General features: G+C 39.1%; 2 protein-coding genes across 2 annotated transcripts in view; one reads left to right on the top strand and one right to left on the bottom strand.

Annotated features, from left to right (window-relative positions):
- The window catches only part of LOC115503744 (ATP-binding cassette sub-family A member 3-like), a 111,004-nt gene that overhangs the window by 61,101 nt on the left and 35,914 nt on the right, over positions 1-13,989 (bottom strand). The gene's annotated exons all lie outside the window — the stretch shown is intronic.
- LOC115503745 (non-histone chromosomal protein HMG-14-like) lies at positions 13,563-13,964 on the top strand. The gene has a single exon (XM_032591629.1). The coding sequence runs from the start codon at positions 13,563-13,565 to the stop codon at positions 13,866-13,868; it is 306 nt and encodes a 101-aa protein (XP_032447520.1). The 3' UTR covers positions 13,869-13,964.

The following is a 13,989-nucleotide window of genomic DNA, read 5'->3' as shown; positions in this document are numbered from 1 at the left end:
GGCCTGACGGACTGTGTTCCGACAGCAAGCGCGACTTAGCGTCTGGGAGGTCATAAGTTAACAGCTCTGCTCGGAAAGCGGGAAGGCTGGAGGACAAAGGGAGGGAGAGCTGCGGAGCCCCTGGACGACAGAGCTCAGTTTGGTGGGGAACAAAGGCGCTCGCCAGCGCCATCTCCCCCGCCCATCCCCCAGCCAAAATCCCAAAGGGAACCGGTTCCTGCCAGGGAAATTGCTTGCTCGGCGCAAACACCCAACTCTGTGCTTCTGCGGAGCCAAACCTCCAGCAGCGGATCTGACTCCCTCCGGCTGCCACAGGGCCCCTCCTGAAGTGGATCACCTAAGGAGAAGCAAGCTAAGCCTGCCCCCCCTGCCACTGTCCACCTTGCCTACCCACCCCAGCTAATACGCCAGATCCCCAGCATCACAAGCCTGGCAGTGTGCAAGTAGCCCAGAGGGGCCACGCCACCCCACAGTGAATCCCGCCCCTAGGAGAGGGGAAGAGAAGGCACACACCAGTCTGACTGTGGCCCCAGCGGTGGGCTGGGGGCAGACATCAGGACTGACTGTGGCCCCGCCCACCAACTCCAGTTATACACCACAGCACAGGGGAAGTGCCCTGCAGGTCCTCACCACACCAGGGACTATCCAAAATGACCAAGCGGAAGAATTCCCCTCAGAAGAATCTCCAGGAAATAACAACAGCTAATGAGCTGATCAAAAAGGATTTAAATAATATAACAGAAAGTGAATTTAGAATAATAGTCATAAAATTAATCGCTGGGCTGGAAAACAGTATACAGGACAGCAGAGAATCTCTTGCTACAGAGATCAAGGGACTAAGGAACAGTCACGAGGAGCTGAAAAACGCTTTAAATGAAATGCAAAACAAAATGGAAACCACCACGGCTCGGATGGAAGAGGCAGAGGAGAGAATAGGTGAACTAGAAGATAAAGTTATGGAAAAAGAGGAAGCTGAGAAAAAGAGAGATAAAAAAATCCAGGAGTATGAGGGGAAAATTAGAGAACTAAGTGATACACTAAAAAGAAATAATATACGCATAATTGGTATCCCAGAGGAGGAAGAGAGAGGGAAAGGTGCTGAAGGGGTACTTGAAGAAATAATAGCTGAGAACTTCCCTGAACTGGGGAAGGAAAAAGGCATTGAAATCCAAGAGGCACAGAGAACTCCCTTCAGACGTAACTTGAATCGATCTTCTGCACGACATATCATAGTGAAACTGGCAAAATACAAGGATAAAGAGAAAATTCTGAAAGCAGCAAGGGGTAAACGTGCCCTCACATATAAAGGGAGACCTATAAGACTCATGACGGATCTCTCTTTTGAAACTTGGCAGGCCAGAAAGAATTGGCATGAAATTTTCAGTGTGCTAGACAGAAAAAATATGCAGCCGAGAATCCTTTATCCAGCAAGTCTGTCATTTAGAATAGAAGGAGAGATAAAGGTCTTCCCAAACAAACAAAAACTGAAGGAATTTGTCACCACTAAACCAGCCCTACAAGAGATCCTAAGGGGGACCCTGTGAGACAAAGTACCAGAGACATCACTACAAGCATAAAACATGCAGACATCACAATGACTCTAAACCCGTATCTTTCTATAATAACACTGAATGTAAATGGATTAAATGCGCCAACCAAAAGACATAGGGTATCAGAATGGATAAAAAAACAAGACCGATCTATTTGCTGTCTACAAGAGACTCATTTTAGACCTGAGGACACCTTTAGATTCAGAGTGAGGGGATGGAGAACTATTTATCATGCTACTGGAAGCCAAAAGAAAGCTGGAGTAGCCATACTTATATCAGACAAACTAGACTTTATATTAAAGGCTGTAACAAGAGATGAAGAAGGACATTATATAATAGTTACAGGGTCTATCCATCAGGAAGAGCTAACAATTATAAATGTCTATGCGCCGAATACCGGAGCCCCCAAATATATAAAACAATTACTCATAAACAGAAGCAACCTTATTGATAAGAATGTGGTAATTGCTGGGGACTTTAACACCCCACTTACAGAAATGGATAGATCATCTAGACACATGGTCAATAAAGAAACAAGGGCCCTGAATGAGACATTGGATCAGATGGACTTGACAGATATATTTAGAACTCTGCATCCCAAAGCAACAGAATATACTTTCTTCTCGAGTGCACATGGAACATTCTCCAAGATAGATCATATACTGGGTCACAAAACAGCCCTTCATAAGTTTACAAGAATTGAAATTATACCATGCATACTTTCAGACCACAATGCTATGAAGCTTGAAATCAACCACAGGAAAAAGTCTGGAAAACCTCCAAAAGCATGGAGGTTAAAGAACACCCTACTAACGAATGAGTGGGTCAACCAGGCAATTAGAGAAGAAATTAAAAAATATATGGAAACAAACGAAAATGAATATACAACAATCCAAACACTCTGGGATGCAGCAAAGGCAGTCCTGAGAGGAAAATACATTGCAATCCAGGCCTATCTCAAGAAACAGGAAAAATCCCAAATACAAAATCTAACAGCACACCTAAAGGAAATAGAAGCAGAACAGCAAAGGCAGCCTAAACCCAGCAGAAGAAGAGAAATAATAAAGATCAGAGCAGAAATAAACAATGTAGAGTCTAAAAAAACTGTAGAGCAGATCAACGAAACCAAGAGTTGGTTTTTTGAAAAAATAAACAAAATTGACAAACCGCTAGCCAGGCTTCTCAAAAAGAAAAGGGAGATGACCCAAATAGATAAAATCAAGAATGAAAATGGAATTATTACAACCAATCCCTCGGAGATACAAACAATTATCAGGGAATACTAGGAAAAATTATATGCCAACAAATTGGACAACCTGGAAGAAATGGACAAATTCCTGAACACCCACACTCTTCCAAAACTCAATCAGGAGGAAATAGAAAGCTTGAACAGACCCATAACCAGCGAAGAAATTGAATCGGTTATCAAAAATCTCCCAACAAATAAGAGTCCAGGACCAGATGGCTTCCCAGGGGAGTTCTACCAGACGTTTAAAGCAGAGATAATACCTATCCTTCTCAAGCTATTCCAAGAAATAGAAAGGGAAGGAAAACTTCCAGACTCATTCTATGAAGCCAGTATTACTTTGATACCTAAATCAGACAGAGACCCAGTAAAAAAAGAGAACTACAGGCCAATATCCCTGATGAATATGGATGCAAAAATTCTCAATAAGATACTAGCAAATCGAATTCAATGGCATATAAAAAGAATTATTCACCATGATCAAGTGGGATTCATTCCTGGGATGCAGGGCTGGTTCAACATTCGCAAATCAATCAACGTGATACATCACATTAACAAAAAAAAGAGAAGAACCATATGATCCTGTCAATCGATGCAGAAAAGGCCTTTGACAAAATCCAGCACCCTTTCTTAATAAAAACCCTTGAGAAAGTCGGGATAGAAGGAACATACTTAAAGATCATAAAAGCCATTTATGAAAAGCCCACAGCTAACATCATCCTCAACGGGGAAAAACTGAGAGCTTTTTCCCTGAGATCAGGAACATGACAGGGATGCCCACTCTCACCGCTGTTGTTTAACATAGTGCTGGAAGTTCTAGCATCAGCAATCAGACAACAAAAGGAAATCAAAGGCATCAAAATTGGCAAAGATGAAGTCAAGCTTTCGCTTTTTGCAGATGACATGATATTATACATGGAAAATCCGATAGACTCCACCAAAAGTCTGCTAGAACTGATACATGAATTCAGCAAAGTTGCAGGATACAAAATCAATGTACAGAAATCAGTTGCATTCTTATACACTAACAACGAAGCAACAGAAAGACAAATAAAGAAACTGATCCCATTCACAATTGCACCAAGAAGCATAAAATACCGGGGGGTGGGAGGGAGGGGCGGGTGGGTGATGGGTATTGAGGAGGGCACCTTTTGGGATGAGCACTGGGTGTTGTATGGAAACCAATTTGTCAATAAACTTCATATAAAAAAAAAAAAAAAAAAAAGAAGCATAAAATACCTAGGAATAAATCTAACCAAAGATGTAAAGGATCTGTATGCTGAAAACTATAGAAAACTTATGAAGGTAATTGAAGAAGATTTAAAGAAATGGAAAGACATTCCCTGCTCATGGATTGGAAAAATAAATATTGTCAAAATGTCAATACTACCCAAAGCTATCTACACATTCAACGCAATCCCAATCAAAATTGCACCAGCATTCTTCTCGAAATTAGAACAAGCGATCCTAAAATTCATATGGAACCACAAAAGGCCCCGAATAGCCAAAGTAATTTTGAAGAAGAAGACCAAAGCAGGAGGCATCACAATCCCAGACTTTAGCCTCTACTACAAAGCTGTAATCATCAAGACAGCATGGTATTGGCACAAAAACAGACACACAGACCAATGGAATAGAATAGAAACCCCAGAACTAGACCCACAAACGTATGGCCAACTAATCTTTGACAAAGCAGGAAAGAACATCCAATGGAAAAAAGACAGCCTCTTTAACAAATGGTGCTGGGAGAACTGGACAGCAACATGCAGAAGGTTGAAACTAGACCACTTTCTCACACCATTTACAAAAATAAACTCAAAATGGATAAAGGACCTAAATGTGAGACAGGAAACCATCAAAACCTTAGAGGAGAAAGAAGGAAAAGACCTCTCTGACCTCAGCCGTAGCAATCTCTTACTCGACACATCCCCAAAGGCAAGGGAATTAAAAGCAAAAGTGAATTACTGGGACCTTATGAAGATAAAAAGCTTCTGCACAGCAAAGGAAACAACCAACAAAACTAAAAGGCAACCAACGGAATGGGAAAAGATATTTGCAAATGACATATCGGACAAAGGGCTAGTATCTAAAATCTCTAAAGAGCTCACCAAACTCCACACCCGAAAAACAAATAACCCAGTGAAGAAATGGGCAGAAAACATGAATAGACACTTCTGTAAAGAAGACATCCAGATGGCCAACAGGCACATGAAAAGATGTTCAGCATCGCTCCTTATCAGGGAAATACAAATCAAAACCACACTCAGATATCACCTCACGCCAGTCAGAGTGGCCAAAATGAACAAATCAGGAGACTATAGATGCTGGAGAGGATGTGGAGAAACGGGAACCCTCTTGCACTGTTGGTGGGAATGCAAATTGGTGCAGCCGCTCTGGAAAGCAGTGTGGAGTTTCCTCAAAAAATTAAAAATAGACCTACCCTATGACCCAGCAATAGCACTGCTAGGAATTTACCCAAGGGATACCGGAGTACTGATGCATAGGGGCACTTGTACCCCAATGTTCATAGCAGCACTCTCAACAATAGCCAAATTATGGAAAGAGCCTAAATGTCCATCAACTGATGAATGGATAAAGAAACTGTGGTTTATATACACAATGGAATACTACGTGGCAATGAGAAAAAGTGAAATATGGCCTTTTGTAGCAACGTGGATGGAACTGGAGAGTGTAATGCTAAGTGAAATAAGCCATACGGAGAAAGACAGATACCATATGGTTTCACTCTTATGTGGATCCTGAGAAACTTAACAGGAACCCATGGGGGAGGGGAAGGAAAAAAAAACAAAAGGTTAGAGTGGGAGAGAGCCAAAGCATAAGAGACTGTTAAAAACTGAGAACAACTGAGGGTTGATGGGGGGTGGGAGGGAGGGGAGGGTGGGTGATGGGTATTGAGGAGGGCACCTTTTGGGATGAGCACTGGGTGTTGTATGGAAACCAATTTGTCAATAAATTTCATATATATATAAAAATTATTATGTATATATATGTATATATGTATAATATAACCTAAAACTCATATGCTTTATATGTCAATTATATCTCAACTAAAAAATAAAATTTTTTAAAGGAAAGAAACACAGTGAAAAATGGATTTTTAAGACATGGGAGACCAGGCAATAAATAAAGGCCAATAATCCCTTAGAGAAGAGGAAAACAAAAGAGATGAGCCCTGTGATCAAGCACTCACTTAGCAAGTTGCTAATTAGTTGCCTAACTAACTGGAGTGAGAGCCCAGCAATGTTCCTGAGAGCAGAAGACAGCTGGGAAGCCATGGAGGACAAGGTGGCTGGAGTTTGCAGTGTTAAATAAAAGCAGAGAGATAATCATAGAGGGAGTGCTCCAGGGATCTTTAAAGGTACTCCCAGAGTCTTCAGGTTAGTACTTGTCAGCACATATGTGTGAAGAATGGGGTCAAGGCCATGAAAAGAACAACTTGTAAGGATTAGGGCAAATACCTACAGCTCACAGATGTCTACGAATAGTTCCTGTCCCACCATTCAGAGTTTAAAAGTATGTAATTGAAAACCATATAATTATAGGTCATGGGTAGAATATTTACAAGGATTTTGTATTAAGAGGGGGCCAAATTTAGCCCTAGACTTGGGTTTCCCAACCTCAGCACTATTGAGAACATACTCAATGCAAAGCAGTATCCTAAGTGCTTCATATATAACAGGATTTCTCACTTTCAGCACTATTTACATTTTGGATTCATTTTTAATCCCTAATTTAAAAAAAATCTCATTCATTATAGGATATTTAACAGTGACCCTAAACTACCTACAAGGTGTCAGGAGCAATGACTATTCCCAGGTGTATAACTATCCCCAGACATTACCAAATATCCTACAGGAGGAAAACTGCCTCCAGTTGAGAACTACTGTCTTAGAATAAGTGCCACTCTGGTTACATTTAACAAAAATTAAAAAGCAAGCCCCCAAAGGATAATACTGTTTCCAGATTATCTGACATGTTTTCAAAATAAAACTGAGGAATACAGGAATACAGAAATACCCAAGACCCAACAAATTAAAATGCACAATGCCTGGCATTCAATAAAAAATTACTAGATGTGATGGACAGTCTCTAAGGTGATCCCTATCATCTCTGCCCTCTGGTGTTCACAGTCCTGTGTGGTTCCTTCCCATTGAGTGTGGCTGGGTCATGTAACTCATTTTAACCAGTGATGTAGTGACGGTGATGAAATGTCACTTCTGTGATTATGTTACATTGATCATGGCATTGGTCTCACTCTGAGATTCTCTCTTCTTATTCAATTTGATGATGTTGTAAGGCCATTTTAGAAGTTCCATAAGGCAAGTGGCTGAGGGCAGCCTCTGGCCAACAGTGAGAAAGAAACTAAATTGGGGCGTCTGGGTGGCTCAGTTGGTTGAGCATCCAACTCTTGATTTTGGCTTAGGTCATGAGCTCATGATTTGTGAGACTAAACCCCACATCTGGCTCTGTGCTGACAGCATGAAGCCTGCTTGGAATTCTCTCACTCCCTCTCTCTCTCTGCCCCTCTCCCACTCTCACATGCGCATGTGTACTCTCTCAAAATAGATAAATAAACATTAAAAAAAGAAAGAAACTACTCAGTTCAACAACCATAACAAACTGAAATATGCCAAAAACTACAAGAGTTTAGAAAAGATTCTTCCCCTATTTGAGACTTAGATGAGACCACAGCCCTGGATAACATCCTGGTTGCAGCCTTGCAGAAAACTCAGCTAAGCCAGGCCTGAATCCAACACACAGAAAGTGTGAACTAATAAATGTGTGGTATTATAAGCTACTAAGTTGTGGTAATATTATTACATAGTAGTAAATAAATAATATATGAGGTATGCAAAGAAGGAGACACATAACTCATAGCGAGAAGAAAAGTCAGTCATCAAAACTGACACACAAATGTGCAATTACAGGACCAATGGACAAGGACATTAAAGCTTATTATAAATGCATTCCATCTACTCAGTAAGCTAAAGGAAAATGGTACATGTTCAGCAGACACATGGAAAATATAAAGTATCTGAGACAAAAAATACACTAGATTGGATTAACATCAGATTAGATATTGCAAAAATATTAATGAACTTGAAGACATAGTACTATAGATGAACCAAAATAAAACACAAAAGGCCTGAAAAAAAATGAATAAAGTATCAATAAGACAAATTCAGGTAGCCTAATGGCGGTCCCTGAGAGAGTGGAGGGAGACAGAGGGTATAAGAGACATGTCAAAATATAAAGGCCAAATTTTTTTCAAAATTCTGACCAACCATAAAACCACAGATATAAGAAGATCCATGAAATCCAAGCACAAGAAACCTGAAGAAAACTATACCAAAGCATATCATAGTCAAGTTGCTCAAAACAGGAAATCTTTAAACCAGCCTCCAAAAATGACACATTATGTACAGAGTGGGGGAAAGCCCAGCTAACTAGAAACATGGGAAGCCACATAACAATGGAACAGATATTTAAATGTTAAAAGAAAAACTTCTTACTTTAGAATTCTTAGGGCCACCTGGGTGGCTCAGTTGGTTAAGCATCTAACTTCAGCTCAGCTCATGATCTCTTTGTTCGTGAGTTGGAGTCCCACATCAGGCTCTGTGCTGACAGCTCAGACCCTGGAGCCTGCTTTGAATTCTGTGCCTCCCTTTCCCTCTGACTCTCCCCTGCTCATGCTCATATTCTCATTCTCTCTCTCATTTTCTCTAAGATAAGTAAACATTAAAAAAAATTTCAAAAGAAAAGCAAAATAAAGACCTTGCCAAATATGTAAAAGCTGAAAGAATAAAATCAACAGAACAGCACTACAAATAATGTTAAAGAAAAGCATTCAGGTAGAAGGAAAATGATATAGATGGATGTGTATCTACACAAGGAATAAAGAGAACAAAAAGTGAGAAGTACATTGGAAACATATAACTTTTTTTCTTATTATTTAAATCTCTTTAGAAATGTAATTTACTTTGGGGAACATGGGTGACTCAGTCAGTTGAGCATCCCGACAGCTCAGAGCCTGGAGCCTGCTTCAGATTCTGTGTCTCCCACTCTCTCTGTCCCTCCGAGCTCGTGCTCTGTCTCTATCTCTCAAAAATAAATAAAAACTTTTTAAAAAAAGAACTGTAATTTACTTTTAAAAGCAAAATAATACCAATATATTGTAAAGAAGTAAAATGTATGACAAAATGGCAAACATGCATGCTATAAGCCCTAAAGCAACCATGAAGTCAACACAACTAATAGTTATGGCCAATAAGACAACACAGTAAGTTCAAGTGAATGATAAAAAATACTATATCAACAGGATGCCTGGGTGGCTCAGTTGGTTAAGCATCCAACTTCAGCGCAGGTCATGATCTCAAGGTTTGTGGGTTCGAGCCCCACATCGGGCTCTGTGCTGACAGCTCAGAGTCTGGAGCCTGCTTCGGATTCTGTATCTCCCTTTCTCTCTGTGGGTCCCCTGCATGCTTTCTCTCTTTCAAAAATAAATAAACATTTAAAAATTTTTTAAAAAAAGAAATAATTAAAAAACACAGGAATAGTAAAGTCACATGATACAAAATTAATATACAGAAATTTGTCAAATTTCTATACACTAATTATGAAGCATCAGAAAAAGAAATTAAGAAAATAGTCCCATTTGCAGTTGCACCAAAAACAATAAAATACCTGGGAATAAACTTAACTGAAGAAATAACAGACCTGTACTCTGAAAACTATACAATATCAATGAAAGAAACTGAACATGACACAAATGGAAAGATATTCCATGTTCACAAATTAGAAGAACAAATGTTAAAATACCCATACTACCAAAGCAATCTCCACATTTAATGCAATCTCTATCAAAATACCACCAGCATTTTTCACAGAATTAGAACAAACAATCCTAGAATTTATATGGAACCACAAAAGACACCGAAAAGCCAAAGTAATCCTGTAAAAGAAAAAAACTGGAGTTATCACAACTCCAGATTTCAAGTTATACTACAAATCTGTAGTGATCAAAATGCTATGGTTTTGGCACAAAAAACAAACACCTAGATCAATGGAAGAGAATGGAAAATCCAGAAAAGAACCCCCAACAATATGGTCAATTAATCTTCTACAAAGGAGGAAAGGATATGCAAAAAAAAGTCTCTTCAACAAACGGTGTTGGGAAAACTGGACAGCAACATGTAAAAGAATGAAACTGCACAACTTTCTTATAACAAACACAAAAATAAATTCAAAATAAATCACAGGCCTAAATGTGAGACAGGAAACCATCAAGAACCTAGAGAACACAGGCAGTAACCTCTTTGACATGGGCCATAGCAACATTTTTCTAGATATGTCTCTGAGGCAAGGGAACAAAAGGAAAAATAAACTACTAGGACTACATAAAAAAAAAAAAAAAAAGCTTCCACACAGCAAAGGAAATAAAAAACTAAGACAACCTACTGAATGGGAGAAGATATTTGTAAATGATATATCTGATAAGGGGCTAATATCACAAAATATATTAAGAATTTAAACAACAGCCAAAAAATAAAATAATCCAATTTAAAAATAAAGGCCCTGGGGCGCCTGGGTGGCGCAGTCGGTTAAGCGTCCGACTTCAGCCAGGTCACGATCTCGCGGTCCATGAGTTCGAGCCCCGCGTCGGGCTCTGGGCTGATGGCTCAGAGCCTGGAGCCTGTTTCCGATTCTGTGTCTCCCTCTCTCTCTGCCCCTCCCCCGTTCATGCTCTGTCTCTCTCTGTCCCAAAAATAAATAAACATTGAAAAAAAAATTTAAAAAAATAATAAATAAAGGCCCTAAATAGACATTTTCCCAAAGAAGACATACAGATAGTCAACAGACATATGAAAATATGTTCAACATCACTAATCATCAGGGAAATGCAAATAAAAACCACAATGAGATTATCAACCTTACACCTGTCAGAATGGCTAGAATCAAAAAGATAAGAAATAATAAGAGTTAGTGAGGATGCGAAGAAAAAGGAACCCTCTTGCACTTTTGGTGGGAATGCAAATTTGTGTAGCCACTGTGGAAAGCAGTATGGAGTTTCCTCAAAAAAGTAAAAACAGAATTACCATCTGATATGATCTAGTAATTCCACTACTGGATATTACCCCCAAAAAATGAAAACACTAACTGGAAAAGATATGTGCATTCCTAAGTTTATTGCAGCATTACTTGTATTACTTGTAATAGCCAAAATATGTTAGCAACCCACATGTCTATCAATAGATGAATGGATAAGGAAGATGTGGCATTACTCAGCCATAATAAACAATGAGGTCTTGCCATTTGTAAGGATGTGTATTCTAAATATAAAGAGATTGGCTACATACTAAAATGGAAAATTATCAACGGAAAAAGGGATTCATAACATAATATTCAAAATATTCACGATACAACCCCAAACTACTCAGTAAACCAAGATTAGGAAAATGTAAACTCGAAAAAAAAAAAGAAAAGAAAAGAAAAAAAAATCCCCAGATGCCAAATCAAGATGACATAGATAATAGAACTATCTAATAATAAAGACTTTAAAGCAGCTATTACTTTAAAAAATGCTCTAATAACAATCGATCATCAACACTGACCACCTAATGATCAATAATCATAGACGGAGATTTTTAACACACTTCCCTCCATAACTGATACAAATGACATAAAAACACATGTTAAAGATATGAACAACACAGAGCACCTGACGGGCTCGGTCACTACAGCATGTGAATTTTGATCTCCAGTTGTGAGTTCAAGTCCCACAATGGGTGTAGAGATTATTTAAAAGAATAATAATAATAAACTTCTTAAAAAAGATATGAACAACATTACTAACAAAGTTGTTGTAACGTGCCCAGAAAATTGCACCCATTGAACACACAGTACACATTGTTTTTCGTGCAAATGTGAATGGAGAACATTTGTTAAAATTGACCGTAGTTGAGCGCCTGGGTGGCTCAGTTTGTTGGACGTCTAACTTCAGCTCAGGTCATGATCTCATGGCTTGTAGGTTCAAGCCCCACATCAGGCTCTGTGCTGACACTCAGAACCTGGAGCCTGCTTCAGATTCTGTGTCTCCCTCTCTCTCTCTGCTCCTCCCCCACTCATGCTCTGTCTCTCTCTGTCTCTCGAAAATAAAATAAAACATTAAAAAAATAAAATAAAATAAAATTGACTGTAGTCAAGCCCACAAAGCTAGTGTCATTTCAAAAGACTGAAGTCATTGGTTAGATTTATTCCTAGGTATTTTATGGTTTTGGGTGGAATTATAAATGGGATTGATTTTTTTATTTTTCTTTCTGCTGCTTTATTATTGTTGTATAGAAATCAACAGATTTCTGCGCATTGATTTTATATCCTGAGACTTTGCTGAATTCATGTATCAGTTCTAGTAATTTTTTGGTGGAGTCTTTAGGGTTTTCCACATAGAATACCTAGCCAAAAAGATAAAAGATCTATACTCTGAAACTATAGCACACTTATGAAAGAAATTGAAGAAGACAAAAGAAATGGAAAAACATCCCATACTCATGAATTGGGAGAGCAAATATTGTTAAAATGTCAATATTATCCAAAGGAATCCACACGTTCAATCAATCCCTATCAAAATAACATCAACATTTTTCACAGAGCTGGAACAAACAATTCTAAAATTTGTATGGAACCAGAAAAGACACCAAATAGCTATAGTGATGTTGAAAAAGAAAAGCAAAGCTGGAGGCATCACAATTCTGGACTAGACTTCAAGCTGTATTAGAAAGCTGTAATCATCAAGACAGTATGGTACTGGAACAAAAACAGACAGATCAATAGAACAGAATGGAGGATCCAGAAGAGAACTCACAACTATATGGTCAACTCATCTTCAACAAAGCAAGAAAGAAAAATGGAAAAAAAAAACCAACAAATGGTGTTAGGAAATCTGGATGGAGACATGCAGAAGAATGAAACTGGACCACTTTCTTATACCACACACAAAAATAAATTCAAAATGTGTGAAAGACCTAAATGTCAGACAGGAAACCATCAAAATCCTAGAGGAGAAAATAGGCAGCAACCTCTTTGACATCCGCTGCAGAAACTTCTTACTAGACATGTCACTGGAGGCAAGAAAAACAAAAGCAAACATGAACTATTGGGAGCTCATCAAGACAAAAAGCTTCTGCACAGCAAAGGAAACAATCAGCAAAACTAAAAGGCAACAGAGGGAACGGGAAAAGATATGTGCAAATGATATATCAGATAAAGAGTTAGTATACAAAATATATAACGAACTTATCAAACTCAACACCTAAAAAATAATTGAGTTAAGAAATGGGCAGAAGACATGAAGAGACACTTCTCCAAAGACATCCAGATGGCTAACAGACACATGAAAAAATGCTCAATCTCACTCAACATCAGAGAAATGCAAATCAAAACTACAATGAGATACCACCTCACACCTGTCAGAATGGCTAAAATTAACAACAGAGGAAACAACAGATGTTGGACAGGATGTGGAGAAAGGGGAATCCTCTTACACTGTTGGTAGGAATGCAGACAGGTACAGCTACACTGCAAAACAGTGTGGACATTTCTCAGAAAGTTAAAGATAGAACTACCCAGTGCGTCACAGCATCTCCAGCAGTGGGAGGAGCAGATATGGACAGGCAGCCCAGCTTCAGGAAGGCTCTAGGAGTCCAGCAGCCTGCAGGCACCCAGCATGCACTCACCCCACCCCCACGATGCCCAAAAGGAAGGTCAGCTCCACCAAGGGGGTGGAGAAGAAGGAGCCCAATGGAAGGGCAGCGAGGTTGTCAGCTAAATCTGCTCCTGCAAAATTGGAAATGAAATCCAAAAAGGCGACAGGAAAGGATAAATCTTCAGACAAGAAAGTGCAAACAAAGGGGGAAGGCAAAGCAAAGAGAAAACAGGCTGAAGTGGCTAACCAAGAGACAAAAGAAGCCTTACCTGCAGAAAATGGAGAAACTAAAAATGAGGAGAGCCCAGCCTCTGATGAAGCAGGAGAGAAGGAAGCCAAATCTGATTAATATCATATCCCATGTCTTATCAGTGTTCCCTGTCTCCCTCCTTGTACAATCCAGAGGAATATTGTTATCAACTATTTTGTAAATGCAAGTTTTTTAGTAGCTCTAGAAACAAAAAGGAGGG

The sequence above is a fragment of the Lynx canadensis genome, chromosome E3, assembly GCF_007474595.2.
Source record: "Lynx canadensis isolate LIC74 chromosome E3, mLynCan4.pri.v2, whole genome shotgun sequence".
NCBI lineage: Eukaryota > Metazoa > Chordata > Mammalia > Carnivora > Felidae > Lynx > Lynx canadensis.
Note: the sequence above shows the minus strand (reverse complement) of the source record. Positions and strands in the feature narration are given on the sequence as shown.